The 25444-nt window shown below is 41.0% G+C and overlaps 1 protein-coding gene across 5 annotated transcripts; it reads right to left on the bottom strand.

The window, feature by feature from the left end:
- Positions 1–1936: 1936 nt before the first annotated feature.
- On the bottom strand, positions 1937–24761 carry SLC39A5 (solute carrier family 39 member 5). 5 transcript variants are annotated; one of them, XM_039337368.1, is made up of 12 exons: positions 24660–24761; positions 18662–18835; positions 16198–16634; positions 13936–14158; positions 12996–13170; positions 11331–11500; positions 10696–10833; positions 10379–10454; positions 4824–5075; positions 4433–4513; positions 4059–4249; positions 1937–2791 (listed from the first exon to the last, which is right to left on the bottom strand). In XM_039337368.1, the coding sequence occupies exons 3-12, from the start codon at positions 16617–16619 to the stop codon at positions 2639–2641; spliced, it is 1881 nt and encodes a 626-aa protein (XP_039193302.1). In that variant the 5' UTR covers positions 16620–16634; positions 18662–18835; positions 24660–24761; the 3' UTR covers positions 1937–2638. The 5 variants fall into 5 exon arrangements, with proteins under 5 accessions (XP_039193302.1, XP_039193305.1, XP_039193306.1 ...); XM_039337371.1 differs by lacking the exon at positions 24660–24761 and adding an exon at positions 18248–18379 and having other exon boundaries at positions 16198–16629; positions 18662–18918; XM_039337372.1 differs by lacking the exon at positions 24660–24761 and adding an exon at positions 18254–18379 and having other exon boundaries at positions 18662–18918.
- Positions 24762–25444: the final 683 nt, after the last annotated feature.

Raw genomic sequence — 25444 nt, 5'->3', positions numbered from 1 at the left:
CTCCAGATACAACAATGTAAATAAAAATACAGGGGATACAGGTGAGAATTCTTGATGCCATGACTAATATTTCATAATCTGAGTCAAAAATACATTTTCAAACCACAGATAATTTTACAATCTGTAAAACACTTTCCCCCTTCCACATCAATATCCATCTGAGTACCTTTTATACCAGTCAGCTGGTAGCCAGACAGGGCAATTCTATTTAATCAACTCTGAGGTGCAGAAATATAAAAAAAATCCATCCTATGCAGAAGCTCAGTTTTGACTGCATGAATTCAAGACATTTCTATAGAGCAGTGTTTCCCAAACTTGACAATTTTAAGGCATGTGGACTTCAACTCCCAGAATTCCACAGCCAGCAACGCTGGGACTTCTGGGAGTTGAAGTCCACATGCCTTAAAATTGTCAAGTTTGGGAAACACTGCTATAGAGGTACATGCCTATTCAGTGTGGTTTACTTCTAGGTTAAAAAATGTAACTACCTTTGGACGAAGAGTTACCTTGAATAGGGCAAAAGAGGAGGAAGAAAAAGAGGGGGGGAATGGAGTATTTTTGCTATTTGAGAAGTGAATTCAACTCAAGTGATACCATATCTCAGAATGTAATATATCAGCAAACTAAACAGCTATAGAACAAATAAATGAGGAAATTATATGACAGTCTAGGTGGCTACTGCATGCGCAGCTAGAAACACCCCACTTGGGATTCAAATGATTGATCAGTAAAGCTGAAGTTGACAGCACACACCCACACCAAAAAGCATGAGAAAATAAGCGGGGAGCTTGACCACAGTGTGTTTAACAGGTGCCTATTTCCACACCAGTTGTAGGTTCCCAGAAACAGGCAACCAGCACAGGAAATAATCCTGCACAAATACTGAGGGATTGCCTGTTTCATTATCTTGGGTATAATTCCAGAGCCTTTCTCTTTAGATTTACAGGAATGGAGAACGCTGTCTCTTTTATGACTCGTGGACTTCAACTCCCAGAATTCCAGAGCCAGCATGAAGTCCACAAATTGTAAAAGGGCCAGTGTTCCCCACCTCTGCTTTAGAATATGATGTCAGCCGAAGACCATTAAGAATGTTCTGGTTGTGTCTATCGGAAAAGCTCCTCTGCTCTAACATAGGCCAGTTGGATAGTCATCCACCTCTTGTAGCTCAGCTGTTTTTTTCCCTAGGCATCATCTTCCTGCCTTTCACAGCTGTTTATTCCAAAACTGATGGCCTTTCCTTGCCATTGTGGAAATCTTGTTCTTTACAATTTGTGCTGGAGAATTGAGGGAAGGGGAGGATACCTATCTATGTCTTTGGAAGTTTCCTGATTTAAGAGACTGGAATTCTGCCCTGTTACCTCCAGCAACCTTGTGCAGCATATTATGAAGTGTCCCCAAGAGGAACATTTTTTAGACATTTTTATAGGTAGTGGCAATGAATGCTGCTGAAAAAAATAAAATTTAAAGACAGTTTCATCTGCTCTTTGCTTGTGCTTTTATTGCTTGTCCTGTTAAGACTTCCTTAGATTCCTTCAGAGGAGATATTAATGTAGGATTGGTGTCCAGAGCGTCTTCCTGTTTCTGTCTCTTATCGCTGGGAAAAGGTGACCCTTATCTATGCATATTTGCCCTATGCATACACCTACAAGAGTCCTTTCTTCACAGAAACCAACTCTCAAGCTCCTCTTGGATGGTGTCTCAGGTTTAACTGGGTGTTCATATCTTTGTAAGACCCAAATTTCTAACCTGGAATAACTGCTGCTCTTGAAACCATTATTTAACCAAAATGCAGTAGGAACCATGAGTACCTGGTACAATACTAGCACCAAGGGGTTACCTGGAAAAGGTACAGTTTCTTAAATAATTTCATCTTATGTTGAAAATGTCATGGTTCCGATAGATGAGACCCCTAAAAACAGAACTCCAAGGCAGAAAGTTTCCTTAAAGAACATATTTATTGGCTACAAAGTACTGGCAGGATCAAAAGTGAAACCAAGACTGAAGTTCCTTCCCAAAGATTACAATGTTGCAAAGTTGAACTTCCCACCGCAGCATGATGTCATAAATAACATTCCCCAATTAACTACTTTGGTGGCCTTTCTAAGGGAAGGCTCAGTCCATCAAAACCCAGGTAGCAATGATCTTGGTTCCCACGGGACAATTTACTATTTTGTCTAACCTTAAAAGCACACATCCTCCCTCCCATACTGTGGCAACCGAAAACGAAGTAGAAATGGCTTCAGCCAAATTCGTTGCAGCGTTGACAGAAACACATTTAAATTAGGTCCACTCTCCTAAAACAACTGTCCCCTCCTCCATTTAACAAAGTATAATGGGTTTTCAACATGCTAATTTTAGTGGCAGCCTACTTTATTTTACAATATCAAGCAGGCTGAATTAGACTTAAATTTTCTTGGCACCATACCCATTATCGCAGGATTGTGGGGGTTGGCAAAAGTGTTTGTCCCTCATCCTTCCAAACTTTCTTTTGTTCTCCTCTCCAACTTCCTTGGATTATCCAATCACAGTAAAAGGATTTTACAGCTGCCTTTTCAGCTATAGGAAGAAGACAGTCATAACTGACAACAGAGCCACGAGTGCATTTTGCCTTGCAGCTGGGAATTCCTTTTGAAATGTCTTACTCATCCATGCGGACACTGATATGTTCTTCAAAGAGAGCAATGCAGAGCATGAGGCCACCTCCACTGAGAAAGCCCAAGTTCTGAAGAACGAAGTGTCTGAAGGATCTTTTTCTCCGGCTGGTAGAATGTCGCTGCAACATTTCAGGTAGCTAGAGAAAAACAACCAGCGGTTATCACTTTGACAGCATTCATAGTCTAGTTAGTACAAACTGACAGAATCTTTGCCCATAAGTAGAGAGCAACAGCCACTGTACAGTCCTATCTTAATCACATTGCAATTTTGGGCTACTTAAGTCATTAAACAATTCAGCACCAGGTATTTAACCCATGAAAAAGGGCCACTCATGCACCAGGAAATTTTTCAAGATGTTTTCTAAAGAAAGTGCCATGTAGGCTACAAGGCATGTTTCTGAAATTTCCCCGCAGTTTGGATTTTAGAGTCACAAGCCCTAATTCCGCACAAATGTCCTGCATATCCTTTTAGACTTAATCTCGTTTCCTATAGTCTATAAAGGGAGGAACAATCAGAAGCAAAGTGTCTGAAATTATAGTTCCACCTTTCCTGTCCTGTTACAAGTACTAGATTCTGTTTTTTACCCCAAAGCTTTGGCAATCCACTTCTACAGTATTTGGGAGAGAGGAGAAACATTAATATTCCAAATAAATGGTTTAAAATCTCAGAGACAAGATGCTGAATTCAGAGAGGTAAACTTGATCTCAAATATATTTCCACTTGGACCTCCCTTGATCTTGAAAAGCTACAGCAGATGGGACAAGGCAGGAAACAGGGCCAGAGGTAGCAAGGATCCAAAAAAATCCTCAAATTTTGCATGTTCCCAGACACAAGTCTTGCATGTTCCCTTCCCGTTGCTTGGTTGAAACTAAAGCTTTAGATTTGAAAAACATATTAACCACCCCCTGCAATTTGGGCATCATTTTCTCTCTCCCAATTTAATACAGGATTGTGAAATGAAAACACCGATTTGTGCTTTTTATAAAGAAGGGTGAGGAAGGAGAGCAACAAGTAAGAAAGAACATGTAACATTCTATGGGCTTCAAGTGTCATTGTAGTGGTTGAACTTGGAGTAGAGAGGCTTGTTTCAAGGCTCCAGATACCTACAAAATTCAGGGGGTGAGTCTAGGCCAGGGGTAGGCAACCTTGGCTCTTTTATGACTCATGGACTTCAACTCCCAGAATTCCTGAGCCAGGAATTGAAGTCCACGAGTCATAAAAGAGCCAAGGTTCCCTACCCCTGGTCTAGGCCCTCTGCTACCAATCAATCTTACTTCATTGCTACCATAAAGGTAAATTTAGGGAAGACTCCCACATATACCACTGGTCAAAAAAAGGTCAGATAGAAATATAATAAATTAAGGCTTGCACCATACATAGAGAAATGAAACACAATTTCTTACCATATCAACCAGAGCTACATAAAGAAAAACACCAGCTGTGGTGGCAAAGATCCAGGGAGTGACTTGGGAAGTGTTCTGACTGACAATTGTCCCTAACACCATGCCCCAATAAGCCAGGAAAGCAGACAGCAGGTTAAACAACAGCACCCACCGGAGTGGCATGCCCGCCCGGAGTAGGACAGCACAGTCTCCTGCCAAAGAGAGAGAAAGTTAAGGCTACCTCAACCCCCCTTGAAACCAGCAATGTCTAGGCATGAACCTGTTGGGGCAGGACGTGACCACTTTTGCTTCCATGGTGCTTTGGGCAAGCTTGAAAACAAGACATGCAAAAAGATCAGTTAGTCCTGTAGCAGCAGCAGCCCTTGTTCACTCACCCAGTTCATGGGGTAGTTCATGGCAAAAGACCGCCAACGTAGTGCTTAAGCCACTGGAGAGTCCATTTGAGAAGGCAGCCCCTAAAGTAGAAGAACAGTGTAGCAAGGCATGTAAGTCTAAAAGAACCTTTGTGGCGTAGCAGTGTTGGGCTAGGAGGGAGAGGTCCCAGGTTCTAGTCCACTCTCAGCCACAGAAGTTCCCTGGCAATTGTGAGATGGTCAGTTTCTCTCACCCCAGCCTCCCTCATAGGATTGTGAGGGGAGAGGAAAAGCAGGAAGAGGGAGTGCTATGTATGCCACCTTAAGCTCCTGAGAAAAGGTTCTGAAAGAAGTAGACTATTTTGCTTTTCTGTCACAAGATGGGACCAAGGTGTGCTTAGAAACCACTGACCTATTGCCAATCCATCTGTGAAATTGTGTACCCCATCCCCAAGAATAACCATCCAAGCAATGTCAGCTATCCCAGCCTTGAGAGTCCCAACTGGGCTGTGGGAGTGACCATGATGATGTATCTCTTCTGTTTGCTTCTCCAGGCTTGTCCTGTGGTTTTCCGAGTTGTGAATTTGAATGGAGCAGTCCTGGACTTTGCCATTTTCATTACCAGGGTCCTCTTCCGGCACTCTCAAACTCTGCAATTCAGCACCTGAAGAGTTTAGACCATATATATATATATTTTCTGAGGTTTTCGTGGGTGTTTGTATGTAGGTCTTTGGTTATTCGGGTTTTCTCCCGCGTCAAATTGGAAGTGTCTTGGCGACATTTCGATGAAGTCTCATTCATCATCTTCAGGCTGGTGTTTTCGGCTTCGTGCTTCTAGGAGCAAATGACGAATGAGACTTCGTCGAAACGTTGCAGCACGAAACACGAAGCTGAAAACACCAGCCTGAAGATGACGAATGGGACTTCGTCGAAACGTCGCCAAGACACTTCCAATTTTACGCAGGAGAAAACCCGAACAACCAAAGACCTACATATATATATATATATATATATATATATATATATATATATATATATATATATATATATATATATATATATATATATTTCGATAGATAAAAAGACAATCACCAGGAAGTAAAACAACAAAGTTTTAATAAATAACCAAGCTTTCGATGGCTCAAAATCTGCCATCATCGTCAGGGTGTAAACCAGTCAATGGGGAAACTTGCTTATAAATGCAGCCGTGCCTGCACTCGGCTCATGGATCTCATGATGGGTCCTAGCCGGCCGTTCCTTGCCTCACTTACAACATCAGATGATTCATCCTTACATCCTTTACTTACATTTATGTCACCACCCACCTCCCCGTTCCCTTGTGTCCGCAAATCGGAGGGGGAGCGTTCTTTATTTCCCCAGGTTGGAGTATCCTTCCCATTACTGGATCGATTCTCCTTCTTATACTCTTCAGGATGCTTCCTTCCTCCACCCTTTTGGCATGCGCCATAACCGTTTATACTTTCGTTATCACAATATTCCGCCCTGGGGATCCTACATCGGTTCCCATGTTCCAACATATTGATTCCTATCATCCTTCCAGCAGGGAATGGGGAGGTGGGTGGTGACATAAATGTAAGTAAAGGATGTAAGGATGAATCATCTGATGTTGTAAGTGAGGCAAGGATCGTCCGGCTGGGACCCGTCACGAGATCCATGAGCCGAGTGCAGGCGCGGCTGCATTTATAAGCAAGTTTCCCCATTGACTGGTTTACACCCTGACGATGATGGCAGATTTTGAGCCATCGCAAGCATGGTTATTTATTAAAACTTTGTTGTTTTACTTCCTGGTGATCGTCTTTTTATCTTTCGAAATGTATGTGCCCAGGAATCATTATTTAACATGCCTCTTTGACATCACGTCTTAAGATCTTAGAAGTTGTGACTAAGAGCCTAGGAAACTGAGAAGATGCACATTCTGTAGAGCTATCTCCAAGAACAGAGGGGCATAGCTTTGGAACAGCAGTTTGGCTTGTTTCCTAATCTTATTCAGTTTAAGAAATAAAGGCACTGAGGTTTCAGGGAAACGTGTTAGGCCTTTGACCCACCTAGCAATCCATTAGGACCTAGAGAGACTGAGCAAAAACACAGGTTAGTTTCATGCCATTTTGCTGCTGAAGGACATTATTCTCCCTTGATTGCACTTGATGGCAATTGATCATTTTAGAGATTCTGGACAAGGCCCTGCAACAGATGCTGCCTGTCTTCTACCCTTAGCTCCACTCTCTAATCATCTTGTTTATTTAAAACTTTTATGCAGTCACCATCTTTCAGCCCACTCTGGGTGGCTCCCAAGCAAAGATTAAAAACGTATAAAATCATTTTAAAAACTATTAAACATAACCATTTAAAACATAAAACATTAGACTTCCAGTTTTGGCTTCACGGCGAGGCAGACTCAGGAAGACGGGGCTCTGTCTTCTACGTTTGATTTCGCCCCACTGGGGGACCTTGGAAAGGGCCAAAAGTCACCCCGTAGAGGCAACAAGCAAGGAGGGGACCCTCATTGATCATGGGGGGGGGGCGGCGGCAGCCCTCCTGTTTGATCCGAGGAAGCCCTCCAAACTGGCAGGTGAAAGACTGGCTACATTCGGGTAGCCAGTCAGAAGGTGCTGTCAACAGAAGACAACATGCACTATTAAGCAATCTTACAGGAACTTGGATGAAACTGGGTGAGACCTAAGCCTCTCTTTATGACTTTAAGACTTCTTCCTAAAATTCTTTCCAAAGCACTCCCCGCAAGGAGGGAAAGGGAATTTTCACCCCATTTCCTCAGGAAAGCGGCGAATTAATTACTTGGGGAAAAAATGAGAAACTTACAAGACTAATTTGGACTTTATATATATATAACTTGGAAATTTGGGGACTAAAAGTGCTTTTAAGACCTTTTTTTAAAAGAAAGACTTGAAAAGTTTACAATATAAGTTTTGGATTTAAAATCTGAAAAACAGCGTTGATGACATCTAATGTGAATTACGGCACTACAACTTATTTATATGCAAAAGAAACCTGGCTCAAATCCCAGAGCTAGATAAGACTTTGGCTGGCCTTGAAGCTTTTATTTTTGAGAACTGCAGCTGAGAAAATGGAACAGACTTGGGAGCTGCTTATCTATGTGGTAGAGATGATAATATTATTCTAAAATTGGCCTGTCTGAACTATGAACACAAACACTGACTTTCAGAGCTATGTTATGGAAGTATTTTCCTGTAGAAGAAACATACACTATTGCCTGCTATGATGTTACACTTTGGATTATAAATTTGACTGTTACAACTTTTAATGTTTCTTTTTACTCTCTGGACAGAAAGGATATTTTTCTCATTGGACAAAAAAATTTGAATTTTACTTATATCTGCTTAGGGGAGGTTTAAGAATGGCTAGTTGGTTGGATAAATTTATAAAGACTACTTACAAAAATACAATGGATAGTTCATATTTAGCTCTAAATAGTAAAAAAAACACATCCTTAATCTTTGTCTCCAGAAATTTCAGTTTGCCATATTACCAAGAAAATACTGATGAACCACAGAAAGAAATTCTTCCTTGTTGAAACTAATACAAGAAACAATCATTTTAGCTCGTGATGAGATTCAAAATAACACAAAGGAGATAAAAGAGCAATCTTCTAATTTTAGTTTACAAACTCAGAAAATAACTACAGAGAAGGAACCAGCAACCCAGAAAATAGAAGGAAAACCAGATATGCCGACACAAATTTTGAGGATCTAAAGGAAAAAACCAGTGACCAGACTCAGATAAATGAAGACTTAGAAGACATAACAATAACATCAGAAATGGAAAAGACATTTTACAAACAAAGGTTTCAGAACATACTGGAGGATAAGGAAGGAGAGCTGATGGAATGGAAGATAAAGCCATTAACAGAACTGTGGGGAATTGGAGGAGGGAGGCTGTTTAATGAATCTCAACGGGCTAGTTCTTCCAAAAATGCTTTAATTAAATTGTTTCTCTTATCTCAAATAATATACACAAAAATAGAGGAAGAATTATTTGATGATCCAAATGCACTGACATGGAAAGTTAGTTGGCAAAGGAAGAAAGCTAAAGTAAGACTGAAGGAAATAGAAGCTTTGACCTATTAGAGGGGATGTTATATTATCAATTAAATGTTTGAATATGGTTAAGAATAGATTGCTAGAAATAGAAGTATTATTATTATAACTAGATAGATAGGATTTGTAATCAAAATATCATATCTTGGTATGAAAAGGGAAATAAGAATATGTTAAGAACTTTGAATAAGGAAAGCTTTTGGTTACCCAAATATAACTGTTCTGAAATTATAAATGATTGGGATATTTTGAACATGAATGGGGAATTAAAATTGAAAAAAGCGAAAATAGAAGATAGACTGAATAAATGGATATTGAGTGCAAATGCAATTAAGATATGCTTTGGTTAGTAAAGATATTATAAACTGATATTATTGACACTATTAGAAAAATGCAACAAATGTTGATAGGCAATTGTATATTTACTTATAATAAGAATTGTATTTGCCTAGTGTAGAAAAATGTCTATTACCAGAAGAGGAGAGATTGTACTGGAGGGTGTAACATTGGATTTAATTTGAAGAAGCCTACATGTACTATGGAATCACTAATGGACTCAATCTTTTAGTTGTCTATTAGGCACTTGATTGTAAAAATAGAAAATTAATAAAATATTTGATATTAAGGATTGTTTTTTACTATTTAGAGCTAAGTATGAAGTATCCATTTTATTTTTATAAGTAGTCTTTATAAATTTATCCAACCAACTACTAGCCATTCTTAAACCTCCCCTAAGCAGATATAAGTAAACTTCAAATTTTTCTGTCCAATGAGAAAAATATCCTTTCTGTCCAGGGAGAAAAAAGAACCATTAAAGGTTGTTTAACAATCAAAATTTATAATCTAAAGTGTTCCATCATATCAGGCAATAGTGTATGTTTCTTCTACAGGAAAATAGTTCTACAATACAGTTCTATTTGTGTTCATAGTTCAGACAGGCCAATTTTAGAATAATATTATCATCTCTGCCACACAGATAAGCAGCCCCCAAGTCTGTTCCTTTTTCTCAGCTGCAGTTCTCAAAAGTAAAAGCTTCAAGGCCAGCCAAAGTCTTATCTAGCTCTGGGTTTCGAGCCAGGCTTTTCAGTTTTTAAATCCAAAACTTATATTGTAAACTTTTCAAGTCTTTCTTTTTAAAAAAAGGTCTTAAAAGCACTTTTTACATATATATATATATATATATATGTAATTAATTTGCCGCTTTTCTAGGGGAATGGGGTGGGAATTTCCTTTCCTTTCTCCTTGGGGGGAGTGCTTTGGGCAGATTTTGAGGAAGAAGTCTTAAAGTCATAAAGAGAGGCTTACATCTCACCCAGTTTCATCCACGTTGCTGTAAGATTGCTTGAGAGTGCATGTTGTCTTCATTTGACAGCACCTTCTGACTGCCTATGTGAATGTAGCCAGTCTTTCCACTGCCGGTTTGGAGGGCTTCCTCAGATCAAACGGGAGGGCTGCCGCCCTCCCACAATCAGCATGGATGCCCTCCTTGCTTGTTGCCTCTATGGGGCGACTTTCAACCCTTTTCAGGGTCCCATCTTCCTGCGTCTGCTTCACCATGACGTCAAAACCGGAAGCACGAATCACAATTCTGAAGGGACAACTAGTAACAGTGTTGATGCTAGATAACGATCACTGAGATAATGTTCAGCTATCTATCCAATATCTAGACTGAAGAAGAGGCCTTGCGTATTCAACTACTTTTATACATTTAAAATGCATTTATTCAAGTGGGTTCAGGGGTGTATAATCATTCAACTATGGCACATAAATTCCTTTGAAAATATTTTGACACATATTTTTCCTGCTAAAATAGAATGTAAAACATACCAAAATACTACAACAGACTTGAGGCACTAAGTAATTCACAACTCACCATGCAAGGTCCTCTCTGCTTCATTCTTGTCTACCTTAGTACCAGATTGCTTAAGTTGCTTTCCAGTCGCACTTTTCTGTCCAATAAAAGCAAAACCAATGAGCCTGTTGAGATTTGAACCCCACCCTAATGAAGCTAGAGATATGGTCTCTTTGTAGTGATGGGCAGTAGTATAACATGGCCGTAGTTCAGAACTGTCTTTTCTCATTCTACGGGATACTTTTTTAAATACTTTTTTTGCTTGTTTGGCATATGTGTATGAATGGCACATGTCTTTTCCTGCCCTGAGGAGTGTTGTAATTCAGTGCACTTCTTACCTTCTTTGCGCGAATTTGGTTGAGCGTTCCCATGAGATTCTCAGTGAGGAACAGAAAGTAAATGCCCCCTAGGACACATAGACCCTTCAGAACGCCATCTTCTTCTGAGGACAGCAAGCCATGGGAGGTCACTTGTGCCTGAATAAAAACAATTGTTCTGAGCAGAGAATGGAAGATTTCAGAACAGATATTAATTCTTTTAAACCACCTTAAGATAGGCCTGGAAAGATCTGAGCAAAAATCCCCAACTGTCCCCACATTTGCTCTTCATGGAAACATGACAGGAGTTCAGCTCTGCTGTTTGGTTCTGGCATCACCTTGTCCATATTCACCTGGGAGCAAGTCCCACTGAGTTTAACAATAGCATTAATTATGAAAAATCCTGTTTTTCATGAAAATGACTAAAAGAGAGGCAAACCAGCAAGAACTGAGGAATGTTCACTGGGTGAAATGTGGGAGATACCTCATTAAAAACAACAGGATCAAAGAGGACAAAGTATTGATGAGAACCGATGTGAAGAGGCAGACACCCAATGCCTTAGCTGGGCTTCTCTGTACGAAGCTGAGATGGTTAGGTGGTTATCCACTTACCTGTGGACAATTGTACCCCAAATGGAAGAAGGGGTGGTACATACATGTGGCCAGAGGTGCAGCAAAGCGTCCCCACACAACGTCCCCACAGCCAACGCCACCAGAAAAGTCAGGAGGAACTGGAAGGTTTCTCCACTCAGTAGGGGCACCAAGACAATGGCCAGTGCTGAGGGCAAGCTGGTCATGGTGATAGCCAAAAATCCCCAGCCCAGGCCTGTAGAAAGCATAAAGGGTGCCAGGAATAGGAAACACAGCTCTAAAAGTAACAAGTTACACATAGTGGAGGCCTTATTTGCTACACTTCCCTGGGATGGAAGCACTAGGATACATTCTCTCTACAGATTGTAATGAATAGTTTCTTCACAAGAGAGTAATGAAGGCACAAGTAATTATATATCTTCTTAAAATAACTCCTAGAAAATAAGTTGGAGGCAGAGGATGTTGGGAAAAAGCCAGTTTGGTGAAAGAAAAGCTGAATCAAGAGGCAATGAATAAAAACTTGGGCAAATTGAGGCTTCAGCATGATTTTGGAAAACATTTTCTCAGTTTATTCAATAAGGATGTTCTGAGGAACAATTTGAGTTATCTTGAAGAGAGGATGTGGAATTTTGTTTTACATATTTTAAATAAGCATGCAGCGTTGTGGGTTTGCAGAAGAAAAGTGGAATTCTTACAAGATTAGAAAGAAAAGTTTAAAAAAAGGAAAGAACTGAAAGCTGAAGGGAAGCCATGTTGAAAGTCTGAGGGAGCTGCGGTCTGGGAAAAGGAGGGAGAAGAAGGAGTACAAACCTAACTTTACAATTGCATTTATATAGTGGTAAGTTGACCCATCTGCAATTTCTACTCTAATCATTGTTCAAATTTATAATGTACTATTCTTTTTCTAACAAAAAATAGTGTCTTGATGAGATTGTGTGACCCCATCTGTGATGTGATGTACCCAATTTACAATTTGCCACATCCAGAAACTTCAGCTTCTCCTTTTGATAAATTAAGAGTAGAAGCGGGTGTAGGAAGCCAATTGCTTCCATACACACTCCCCAAACTACAAACAACAATAACTAACACCCTCCTTCAAAAATCACATCACCAAAATCCATTGATTGTGGCACCCAAAATGGATGCCACAACTTGGGGGTCCTCAAGGCTGGGCCTGGAAACATTTTGCTTCCCCCACACCTTCTACTCCCCTTCCAAGCTGTACAGGTAGTCCTTGACTTATGACCACAACTGAGCCCAAAATTTATGTTGCTAAGTGAGACATTTGTTAAGTGAATTTTACTCCATTTTACTGCCTTTCATGCCACAGTTGTTAAATGAATCACTGCAGTTGTTAAGTTAGTGACACCTTTGTTAAATGAATCTGGCTTGTCAGAAAGTTGCAAAAGGTGATCACATGACCTTGGACATTGAAACCGTCAGAAATATGAGTCAGTTGCCAAGCCTCTGAATTTTGATCAGGTGATCATGGGGATGCTAGTGTGAAAAACAATCATAAGTCACTTTTTTCAGTGCCGTCGTAATTTTGAACTATTGAACTAAATGAACTATTGTACATTGAGGACTATGTGTATAGCAAAGTGGAGGGGGAAAGCTTTGCCCACCCCTCTTCCCATGACATCACTAACTCCGCCTCCTCCTGCTCACCCAGGCCAACCTCCCTGGAGATGTGCACTTCGGAATGACTTGAGAAAGGCAGAAGATCTTACCATTCCAGAGCGAGTTCTCGGACGTGTTGAAAGTCACATCATCCAAGTGCTGGATACAAACACGGCTATCGATCTGGTACAGCAGTGCTGGGCACAGCAGAGTGAACTGCTCTGGGGTGATTTTGGAGATGGTATTCATACCGAAATTGACAAGCAGCTGAGACACATTGAGGCACTGGAGAAAGAACAACAACCCGGAAGGCTGTTTATTGTACAAATGAATAGGGCTAAAATGGGCTTGTGGCCCTCCAACCAGGGCAGAACACACTTCCACTACAATTATCATTTATCCATTTGGGGTGTGTGTGGATATTCCTGAGCAGAGGAAGAAATGTTGCCCAGCTTGGGAGGAGAATTTCAGTAACAGAGAAGGGCAGGGTGAGAAATCAGAAATGTGTCGTGCTTCCTCTGGGAGCTACAGAAAAATACAGCATTCCTGAAAAGCAGAGATAAATTCTGCACCAGTTGTGCAACTTTGCTTTTTCTATGTAAGTGTGTTGGCGTCTGTATGTGACATATTTTAACAGTAGTTCTTGTCATAGGATGGCTTTTGAAAACATGTCTAATTGCATTGGTTTAAGTGAGTCTCTTCTAGTCATCTACTTTGAGGATCGCTGGTGGTAATCAAGTTGCTGCCAATCATTAGCTTGAAGGCCAGATACAGCTTGAAGGTCATCCATAGGTTACCATCCACAGTTCAGCTGAGAGGGCAACACTGGGTTCTTTCCAAATGGAACATGGGCCCAGTATAAACAAAGAATCTTGACTCATTTTTCCATCTTTCAGACCTAGAATATACTTTGTAATCTCCCCTCCCATCAACACCTCCCCTTATACACAGTAGCATAATTGCTTCCCTGCCAGCCCAGTATAGTCAACACACTTGCTGCAGTGAGGCAGGAAATCTTGAGAATGACTGCAACGCATCTCCAATACTTACATCTTCATGCAGGTGATTGAAGACTGAGTGATCTAAGGCAATGACTCCCTCCAGAAGGTTTAGCTTAGAATGTCCATGGGGAGGCATGAAAACATTTTCCTCTTTCTCCTTGTCAGATTTCCCGGGGCCTTGCCCAAAGCTGGGCTTGAGGATGTGGCTGACCTCATGGAAGGCAGGAGAGACTGGGGTATGGAGTTCAGGGTCCAGCAGAGAGAATCCTGGCCTGAAGACAGGTGAAATCATCATCAACTCAACAGGGAAAGATTGCATTTCACTGAAATGTTAAGAAACCGTCCTGATACTGTAAGGCTAACTAAATCTCCCTGAGAATAATCAGAAAAAAACAGAACTAAGAGAAATAGAACTAAAATACATAAGGCTGCAGGCTTGAAAATAATTATTTTCAATGTATACCTCACTTTTATTCCAGGAGTTTATCATGGTGTACATAGCTCTCCCTCCGCCTGTTTTTCCCCACAACAAAACTGTGGGGTAATTTAGATGATGAGTTAGCAAGTGGCTGTAGCTGAGGGTGGGATTTCCCAGAAGAATTGGTGCATTGCATTCCTTTCATGACATTTAATTATTAGTATAAAATCTAATCAAACAACAACAACAATAAAGTTGGAAGGGACATTGGAGGTCATCTAGTCCAACCTCCTGCTCAGGCAAGAGACCCTACACCATTTCAGACAAATGGCTGTCCAGTCTCTTCTTAAAAACTTCCAGTGTTGGAGCATTCACAGCTTCTAGAGGCAGGTTGTTCTACTGATTAGTTGTTCTAACTGTCAGGAAATTTCTCCTTAGTTCTAGGTTGCTTCTCTTTTTGGTTAGTTTCCATCCGTTGCTTCTTGTCCTGCCTTCATGTGCTTTGGAGAATAGCTTGACTCCCTCTTCTTTGTGGCAGCCCCTGAGATATTGGAACACTGCTATCATGTCCCCCCTCGTCCTTGTCTTTATTAGACTAGACATACCCAATTCCAGCAACCGTTCCTTATATGTTTTAGCCTCCAGTCCCCTAATCATCTTTGTTGGTCTTCTCTGTACTCTTTCTAGAGTCTCAACATCTTTTTTACATTGTGGTGATTAATACACATGTGGTCTTCACTTAGATTGCTGTACAGCAATTTGGGCAGTTGCAATGGTGATGAAAATGTAACTTTGTGACCAATTCTCTTGTTTACAGACTATAGAGGTCTGTAAAGCAAAATAACACTGAAGTAAGGCCATAACCACAGTAGCGATTTTGTTTAGCAACCACTTTGCTAAACAAAGTTGCCAGTTCCAATTGTGGTTCCTAAATGAGGACTACCTCAATCTTTTCTGAATTTATCTATCTCCTCCCAAATTAATGTTATCCCAAATTGTTTGAATTGATGGCTGACAGGGATGAGCTGCTGCTTCACTTCTTTTTCTCTTGCAATGATTGAAGTAGGCCTATTGCTGCTAGCTCTCAGCTTCCGGAAAGACAAGAAATATTTCAGCAGACCCATTTCAGCAGGTTGCCTGGTTCAGCGAGATCAGAATGCTGAGGCTAGCAATATGTTTATTTTACTTGGGCTTAGATGCTGTGCAAGATGTTAGCTGCTGATCAAGAACTTAACAAACACCATGCTTTAATTATTTCATTCTTCAATGGAAATATGCGCTGGCAATCTTCCATTGTGTACAGACGGAAATATCTTTCTCAAGCTGTAGAATCTGGGTTGCTAATTTGTCCACAGCTCTCCCTTGGCGCTGGCCAGGTGGGTCTCTGCCCCACCTGATTTTAACTTTTTTTTTTTTCAAATTCTTTCCTTAAGAATAAATAAAGCAGTGGGAAACAAAGAACCAGCCCTTAGCATCAGCTTGATTTAGCTCTGGGTACCACAGAGCAAACAAACAAGGTCCGGATGCTTTGTTTGGAAGTACAGCCTGCCCAGCACAACAAGGCAAAGGTACCCTGAAATCCTCTGGAAGGGCTAGTGCGGGGCTGTCAAACTGCCGGCCCATGGGCCGGATGCGTCATGCCAAAACTGTGCCTATCCCTTTGCCGGCAATGGAAAAAAAGTCATGATACGTCATGACACATCACGTGACAAAGCGAGTTTGACACCCCTTGGCTAAAGGGTGGGGGGAAATCCTCCCCTGTTTACCTTGTGACAAATGGATCTTTTGTGACTGTCCATGCCCACCTGGAAAGCTGTTTTATGAATGGACAAGCCCTCCCCAGTGCAGCCATTTTTGCCCGCTGGATGTTTCCAGTCTTTAGAATGGACCCACCTGGTGGGGGTAACACTCTCCACTTGAGTCTTGGCCCCGTGCTCTGACTTGCTGATATGATCCAGTGCTGAGTGGAAGTGCAGGTGCTTGTTTTCCTGCACCTCCAGGATGTCCAGATGGGAGACGTGACCATGGCCCAGTTCCTCGTGTTCGATCTCCACCACCTGCACCTTCCCCAGCCCCAGGCTTAGCAGGAGGCGGGTCAGGCCCTCAAAGGACAAAGTGCCATTCTCACCATACTGTCCAAACAACTGCTGCAGGTAGTAACCGTGCTCTTGGGTGGCGTCTTCCAGCAGAGGCCCAGCAGCTCCACCAGCCAGCAAGTCAGGTGGCTCACCCTGGGCAAAATGGCATATGGCCTGCAGGGAAAGCCAAGCCACCCAGAATCTGGCCAGAGGGGATCTCAGGGTCCACTGGTCCATCAACAGGGGCCTGCGCTGAAAGAAAAAAGCTCTGAGCCTGAGGTGGAATCACAGTCTTAATGCTGGATCTTATTTTATCTGGATCTTATCCACAGATCCTAGAAGAGAAACAGGTCCTTATTTGCTAACATCGATTAGGGCAGAAAAATCCCTGTGATGACTGGGTAAGAGGAGAACTTGCAAATCTACATCTTTTCCTCTTCTCAACCAGTGCAATAGTTTTTGGGCTTGCACAACAAACATCTTCATTATTTCCTCATAGTTCAGATTCATGTTTGCGTGCAACTAAATCCTGGTCATAATTTGTCTATTTTATATGTTTCTATGCTGCCACAATCAAAAATGCTCTCTGAGGCTCCACATGGAAAATATAAAAGTAAAGATAAAGCTTTCCACTGTCCAGTCATTTCTGAGTCTAGGGAGAGGTGCTCACCTCCGCTTCTCAGCCAAAGGAGCCGGCATTGTCTGAAGACGCTTCCCGTGGCCAGCATGACTATACGCTGAGGTGCACGGAATGCTGTTACCTTCCAATTGAAACGAAACCTATTTATCTGCTCTCGTTTACATGCTTTTGAATTGCTAGATGGCGAGAGCTGGGAGAAGTAAGAGGAGCTCACCCCATCACATACATAACGCTCAGATTGTCAATTTTCCAGCTGACAAGCATCTTTAATTACTGAGTCATTATGCCCTCTCGAATGGAAAGTATTTATGTGTGTATATATATATATGTATATAGGTATATAGGTATATAGATATAGATATAGATATGAGAGAGGGGAGGGAGAAATACAATAACAAAAACACAACAGCACCATACCAATACAGACAGACTAAAATGAGGATTACATCAAGTTAAATCAAATCGGGAAAGCCCTCCAAAACAACAACTTGCTCTTCAGGTGTTTTTGAAAGATGAGAAACAGGGAGCTGACTTGAGAGGCTAGTCTACAGGGTGCTGCCACAGAAAAGCTGTACTTCCTTGCCCTGCTTTCTTGGTGTACCTCCCCCCCCAATGTCCTGAAAGTGTGGGATTTGCAGAGTTTCTCCTTGGCAGATTTATCTCGTCGGACCCAAACTGGCTGGAGAAAGTGATCCGAAAGTATCTGAGTGCTAAGCCATGAAGGGTTTCATAAGTTCAAACTAGCACCTCTATTGGAGCTAGAATTAACTAGCAATGCAGGGTCTGGTGTAAGGTGTTCCTAATGTTTGCACAAAATAGCACTACCGTGAGAATTTTAGAAATGTAGATTCATTATTTATTTATTTATTTATTAAATTTATGTGCCGCCTATCTCACCCAGTAGTTTTACATCACTACACCGACCTGATTCTCTAATTTTAAATAAAAAATCCAGCTTCTTTGATTTGTAGGGTCACTAATTCAATGGGCTTAGATTTGAACCTCTCTACTTTTTTTGGTTAGTGTATAGATGATTAATTTACAGTTTACAGAATTCATCTTTTGAATTTTGAAGAAGGATGTTGCCAATAAATAAAGTCACTTATTAAAGCTAATGTAGTAAAATTGGATGAGAGAATAAAGTAAAAATAGTGTTTTGCTTCTTTCACATAATATTTTTTTTCAAAACCACATATATTGAGGGTGGTCATATGAACTGACTTACACTTACACTTGTGTCTGATGTTTAGTTAACCTGCAGTCAGTCAACTTGCAGCTGTAGAGTGTTCCTTTGGCACAAAACCATGTTCCTGAAATTTGGTTTATGCATCTCAGTGGGATCCCTTTACAGATCAGGCTAAGCCAAAACAAAAATACAATCACATGGCTTTGTGCAGTGTAAGAAGCCATACATTGGATTGCAAAGTCAAAGCAGAGGTAAAGATTTTTAAATTGAGATCTTTTCTTCATGCATCAATCTCCTAGCTACAATTTTAAGCAAAATAATGGATGAGACAGTGCTCTGTATGAACCTTTGTCATCTCCCTGACCTAGAGATTTCATGAGTCCTCTGGAAAACAGCTGCAAAGTTGTACAAGCAAACATAAACATGCTGAAGCAAAGAATATAATCAAAGTACCTGACCCTCTCACGATGCCCAGGCTAGAATAAAATTTTGAATTGCTGATCAGCCTTCAACCGCTTTGAATATCTCAGTAATGGCGATCCAAATCTGATGCTCGTGGATTTTTTTCAAGTCTTGGTTGGTGCCTGCTTTCTCCAGCTGCCTTGAACACCAAGTCAAACAGCAACTCTAGAGCAAATAATAACATCTGATTTTAAGAGACAACGGCAGGTTTCAGACTTTTTAATTGGAGCAGTTTTGCTTTCATCTGGGATTGGATCTGCCTGAAGGATGGGTGGACTGTTTTGGAGCAGAGTAGGTGGGTCTGCCAGGCATTAGCCCCTCCCTCTATAAAACCAATAGGTGAGAACTGAGGACATTAGAGGACTTTTTGGACTTGCCCCAGAAGTGTAGAGAGAGAAGTAGGAACAAATACCTTATTTTGAGACCAGATGCTGACAAGGAGTGGGAAAAGAATTGAGCAATCAGTCAAAATGTAAATGTGCATCTCTTTCCATGTGCACAGCTACCCCTTCAGTTTTTCCAATAGATACAGGGCTCCCTAACCACTAGGGAGAGCTGCCTTCCTTCAGCCAATGGATCCCAGATTTATTAATTCAGGGATATTGGTCCAGGATGGCTGTGTATCTGTAGTGCCAACAGGACTTTACGTGGAGGATGGCAGGCTAGAAAAGCGAGGTAGCCATTTTTATCCATTTCCAAAGGCAGTTCATATAAAATAAATGTGGATGGGGTGTTTGTATGACAGCCAATTGTAACTGAGACTGTTTTATATATTTCCCCTTTTAATAATAATAATAAAATTGGAAGGGACCTTGGAGGTCATCTAGTCCAACTCCCTGCTCAGGCAGGAAACCCTATACCATTTCAGACAAATGGCTGTCCAGTCTCTTCTTAAAAAATTCCAGTGTTAGAGCATTCATAACTTCTGGAGGCAGGTTGTTCCACTGGTTAATTGTTCTAACTGTCAGGAAGTTTCTCCTTAGTTCTAAGTTGCTTCTCTCCTTGATTAGTTTCCATCCGTTGCTTCTTGTCCTGCCTTCTGGTGCTTTGGAGAATGGCTTGACTCCCTCTTCTTTGTGGCAGCCCCTGAGTTATTGGAATGCTGCTATCATGTCCTCCCTTCCTCCTTCTCTTCATTAAACTAGACCAGGGGTCTTCAAATTTGGCCCTTTTATGAGTTGTGGACTTCAACTCCCAGAATTCCTCAGCCAGCAAGCCTGGCCAAGGAATTCTGGGAGTTGAAGTCCACAACTCATAAAAGGGCCAAGTTTGAAGACCCCTGAAGTAGACATACCCAATTCCAGCAACCGTTCCTTATATGTTTTAGCCTCCAGTCCCCTAATTTTTTCAAGGCTGTCAGTTTGGTTGAAGAGCAGTAGGATTAGGGTGGATGAAATAAAGCATTTCTTTGTATGATCCAGTCATAAAATCCATGACTTGAAGGTGATTTTTTTAAAAGGATTAGATATATTGATTACGGAGAAGTGTATTAGCTGTTGTGAGCCGCAATAACTTAACGGAGCCTGTACAGGTAGTCCTCAATCTACAACCACAATCTGTTGCTAGATGAAACAGCTGTTAAGTGAATTTTGCCCCATGTTACAACCTCATGTGCCACAGTTGTTAAGTGGATCACTCCAGTACTTAATAACGTGGTTGCTAAGTGAATCTGGCCTTCCTATTGACTCTGCTGGTCAGAAGGTGACAAAAGGTGATCACGTGACTCCAGGACACTGCAACTGTCATAAATATGAGTCAGTTGCCAAGCGGTTGAATTTGGATCACATGACCATTGGGGATGCTGCAACCGTCACAAGTGTGAAAAATAGTCATGTCACTCTTTTCAGCGCCACTATAACTTCGAACAGTCATTAAATGAACTGTTGTAAATGAAGGACTATTTGTATTAAATTAGCGCCTCCGACCTCACAGCCACTCTACCTCTAAATACTAGTTGCTTGCTTTGAAGGCAAATGATGCAAAGCAGCCTCTGTTGTTTCCATGTGTTGCTTGCAAGCTTTCTGGAATCAATTAATCCAATTGTGGACTAATCACAATTTATGCTGGACCAAATGGAAATTTGCTCTAATCCAGACAAGCTTGTGGTATATTCATATTCCTTTAAGGCTGTGTTTCGCAACCTCAGCAACATGAAGGTATATGGACTTCAACTCCCAGAATTCCCCAATAAGCCTCAGACATCTTAAAATGGCAGAGGTTGAGAAACACAGCTTTAAGGCATGGAGATGGCTCTCCACCAACTATTGGTAATCTGCAGTTCCCATCATACCTGTTGGTAGATAGATAGATAAAGAAGATGATGGGAGCTGTAGCCCAAAAACATTTGGAGGGCTGCAAGTTCCTTCTGTTCTAAGGTGTCTCTTCCATGGAGTCGAACAGTAACTTTCAAAAGGATGGGAATATTGCTTGTTTCTAGTCTTGCAAGCCACCGGTTGGTTTATCTGAAGGAGTTAATGGTTCATCTGCAGCCCAGCAGGCCACTGAAAAATTCAGATAGCTCTGTTTGTGACCAAACAGGATGTATTAAAGGTCAATTTTTAGTTGCAGAAGTATGTTTGTATAAAAGGCTTGGAAATTGGGAACAAGCAGATCCGATTCTTCTATTTGTTTGGCAACATTTGTCCTCCCTTTGTGATATTTCTAGCATTCCGGCAACAGTGGGAATAAAAGTCTCCAACTGAAGTGATAGTAAGATTTTGTTGCAAGCCTGCTGCAGGATATTATTATACTTATTTAAAAGATATAATACTGTAATAAAAAAAATATAAAAAAATACTCAATGCAGACAGTTCTCCAGGGTGAAATAGACTATTGTATTGAAACATAACCACTTAATCAAACACAAAGCTAAATTAAAATAAATATTATTTTATATCATTATATTAGATTAAAATCCATATATTTTTCTTTGTGTGTAGGGAAGATTAGAAAGCAGCTGGCAACACCTAGCCTACAGATGCCAGTTCTTAACAATTGTCACATTGAATGCAAATCTTTAAAAAGGGAAGCAACAGCTGTTGGGAAGCCAGAGTTAACTCCTAAAAAGATTTTGCAGGTCTTTTAGAGCAAATAGCCTTGCACACACTGAGGAAGGTAGGGTTTTAAGGATAGATGGAAAGTTGGCAAATCCCAGCTGATGCATCATATCTGATCTTGAGTCTCTTGGAAAATATTGCTGATGTTGAACAACCTCATTTGGAACAAAGATGTGACCTTATCATCATGAATAGTAGCATCTTAAAGAAGCCCACACTTCATATTGGTTGTATATTGTCTTGCATTATGCCTGGGACACCAATAATATTGCAGGGGTCTCCAAACTTGGCAACTTTTAAGATTTGTGGACTTCAACTCCCAGAATTCCTAAGCCAACCATGTTGGCTAGGGAATTCTGGTAGCTGAAGTCCACAACTCTTAAATTTGACAAGTATGGAGATCCCTGCTATAGGGGAACTGTTTGTGACTGCAATGTGTTTGAATTAGTTGGGGAGGAGTGTAAATGGATGTGGCAACAGGGAGAGGTAGACAACTATCTGGCTGCTTACCTCATTTTGTCTGCAAGTCTACTTTGTCGTGTCCCCCCCCCCCGAGTATGATTACCTTTGCAATATGATTTAAGACCAGAGCAGAAATGCCATTGGGAGAAGCAGCAGTAAATGCAAAAAAGGACAAAATAGTTCAGAGTTCCCATTCAAACTTTTCGTTCTCCAGTTTCCTTCCCACCTTATTTGACAGAAATACATCCCATTGGCAGCTTACGTTAACTTGGTGTCTGCAAAAATAAAGCAATACTTAAGGGGCCAATAACAAATAACCCTCCTTTTTAAGCATCTCACAAATTTGGCTCCCATTTTCAGCTGCTAAGTAGCAATGCACAATTCCCCCAAGGATGGATTTCAATTAATCCTATAGTACGTTCAATTTCCTAATGGTAAGAGCAGATTAGCAATGGAAGAATAACAGAGTCAAAAGAGTCCTTGGAGGTCTTCTAATCCAACCCCCAGCTCAAGCAGGAGACCCTATACCATTTTAGACAAATGGCTGTCCAATCTCTTCTTAAAAACCTCCAGTGTTGGAGAACCCGCAACTTCTGGAGGCAAATCATTCCACTGATTAATTGTTCTGTCAGGAAATTTCTCCTTAATTCTAGGTTGGTTCTCTCCTTGATTAGTTTTCATCCATTGCTTCTTATCCTGTCCTCAGGTGCTTTGGAAAATAGGTTGACCCCCCTCTTCTTTATGGCAACCCCTTAGATATTGCAATACTGCTATCATGTCACCCCTAATTTTTTTTTTTCATTAAACTAGTTCAGTTCCCTTAAGGAGACTGAGAGTGGCTTCTCTTTTGCAAATGGAACCTTTGGGAAATGTTAAGATAATAAGGAAGTTAAGAAGGAAACTGTGAGCATAGACCTTGTTACTTCTGCATTCTGCTTCTTCCCAAATGGGCTGGCTGAATGCCTTGTTGAAACACAGGAAGGAAGGAATTTTGTTTGTGATGCTGCATGAGTGATTTACATATATGCAGATCTTTGTGTCCCTTGTGGCAGAGAAGGAGGACAAGGGCTGAAGGGATCTAGATACCCTCAGTCAGAAAATTTGGAACAATAAAGCCACATTTATTTATTTATTTATTTATTTATTTATGAGACTTATATACCGCTTTAAGTGCAAGCACTCTCTAAGCGGTGTACACCAGTAAGCAATGTATATATATATTTACATTGCCCCCAACAATCTGGGTCCTCATTTTACCTACCCCGGAAGGATGGAAGGCGGAGTCAACCTTGAGCCGGTGAGATTTGAACCGCTGACCTGCTGAACACAGTCAGCTAAAGTGGCCTGCAGTACTGCACTCTAACTGCTGCGCCACTTCGGCACTTCATGCATATTCATTTTACTTTAACAAAGTTAGAATAACAATATGCAGAGAAAGAAAAAAAAATCAGTCTCTAAGCAGGTTTTTTTCCTAATCCCAAAACTAATTTGTACAAAGCTAAGGGTGAACCAATGCAAGCAAATACAGGAATGAGATGCTCACTTCCCACTCTGCAAAGGAACATCTTTTTAGATTCTAAGGAGAAAAATTGCAGCATCAGGATTACCTACCCACTTGGGGAGTTGATGTTTAATGGATCTCAAGCACTTAAGCTACCCCAATAAATATGCAAGTGTCTGATGCAAAATGTGTAGGAATTCCTTATTTTATTTATTTGGAGTGAGCTGAGTTTTATTGCATGCTATAAGCTGTCCAGAATCTTTTGTACAATTGTAATAGATAAAATCCCTTTCCAAGTGGACACTTGAACTGTAATAAAATGCAGAATGGTATGATCAGATTCCGTATTGTGCTGCACCTCTAATAGCAATATAGCATGTACAGAATTACTCCCCCCCTCAAACAGTGTCACAAGAAACTGGTATTTCCTCCTATTTTCTCTATAACTATTAGGTACAAAATTCTCCCTGTATGCTACAATGAGAAAAGACTGATTAGAATCATTGGCAGAATAGAATAGAATAGAATAGAATAGAATAGAATAGAATAGAATAGAATTATTGGCCGTGATTAGACACACAAGGAATTTGTCTCCGATGCAGAAGTTCTCAGTGTACATGCCCAGCAACAGAGTAATAATAATCATAATAATGATGCTGATAAGAAGGTAAGATATAAGGAGTGCTGCAAGAAAGAATGAAAAATGAGGGTTGGGGGAAGCAGATGTGTCTTCCAGAGCCAAGTCCTCTGATGAAAGCTTAATGTAAGCAGAGAACATGGGTCTTCCATGAGATCCTTAGGAGTTGTCAATCCTGATACGGTTGGGGTGGAACAAACCTATCTAGATATTCTATCCAATGTAGAACATCTTGTAAATATAACAGAAAACCCAGGGCCCTTAAATAGATCATCAATGGGGACCAGAGAAAAAACACTGTCTACAGCTGGCAGACATGTCCATGAGAGTTACCTTAGAAGTTTCAGCATCTGAGAATGACAGAAGTTCTTGCTTCCAGAACTTGAAGGTCTGCCTGTCAGTCTGTCTGTCTGACACCAGGAAGGGTTAAAGGACACTCTGGCTCTGCCCAAGTGCTGGTCGATGACCTGGGAGTGGTAACGTGGAGGCAGGCAGCTGAGGAGAACTAGGGAGGAGCTAAGAAATCAAGAGGTTACCTGGCTCTTGATAAATACAGAGGAGATAAAAAAAAGTTATTGGGTTGCCGCATTTTTCCCTCAATTTTTTCTTCTTCTACCTTAAAGCCGGCAATCATGGACTGAAATGTCCTGGGTACAAAACAAATACAAAATGATGGTCACCTCCTTCCTACCTCAAAGGATATTAAAAGCAGAGCAACATGGTGAGGGACTAACAGACTCTTAACATGCATTCAGCATCTTCACTTCTCACTTTAAGCCAAAGGCAGTTTAGTGGCAAACCTACCCACCCAAGTTTGTTAATGGCCTTGGTCTCAGGAACATGGAACTTGTGATTCTCCACACGTTGCTGAAGTATAACCCCAGAAGCTCTAGCCATGGATGTCTGCACTAGTCGCAATTATGGCAAAATGAGAAAATGCGCATGTCCCCCCAAAAGTTCTAATCTTTTACATTTGTGTTACAATGACATATTCAAGCACATAAGGAGCAGAGTTTGTGTTATGCCATTGCAAACATGGAACGTTAACTGCATGAGGGAAACAAGGAATGCAGCTTAATCCCTTCTGGAAGGCCATGTATCATAGATACATACAGACA

The sequence above is a fragment of the Crotalus tigris genome, unplaced genomic scaffold, assembly GCF_016545835.1.
Source record: "Crotalus tigris isolate CLP2741 ecotype Arizona unplaced genomic scaffold, ASM1654583v1 scf7180000017674.1595824, whole genome shotgun sequence".
In the NCBI taxonomy this organism is placed as follows: domain Eukaryota; kingdom Metazoa; phylum Chordata; class Lepidosauria; order Squamata; family Viperidae; genus Crotalus; species Crotalus tigris.
The sequence above is the reverse complement of the archived record's forward strand: the minus strand, read 5'-3'. Positions and strand labels throughout refer to the sequence as shown.

Coding starts and splice junctions, on each gene's coding strand:
- SLC39A5 (XM_039337368.1), bottom strand. CDS start 16,619: ATGGACCAGTGGACCCTGAGATCCCCTCTGGCCAGATTCTGGGTGGCT. Junction 13,171..13,935: donor TCAATCACCTGCATGAAGAT/GTAAGTATTGGA, acceptor TTCTTTCTCCAG/TGCCTCAATGTGTCTCAGCT. Junction 4,514..4,823: donor CACAGATGGATTGGCAATAG/GTCAGTGGTTTC, acceptor CTTCTACTTTAG/GGGCTGCCTTCTCAAATGGA.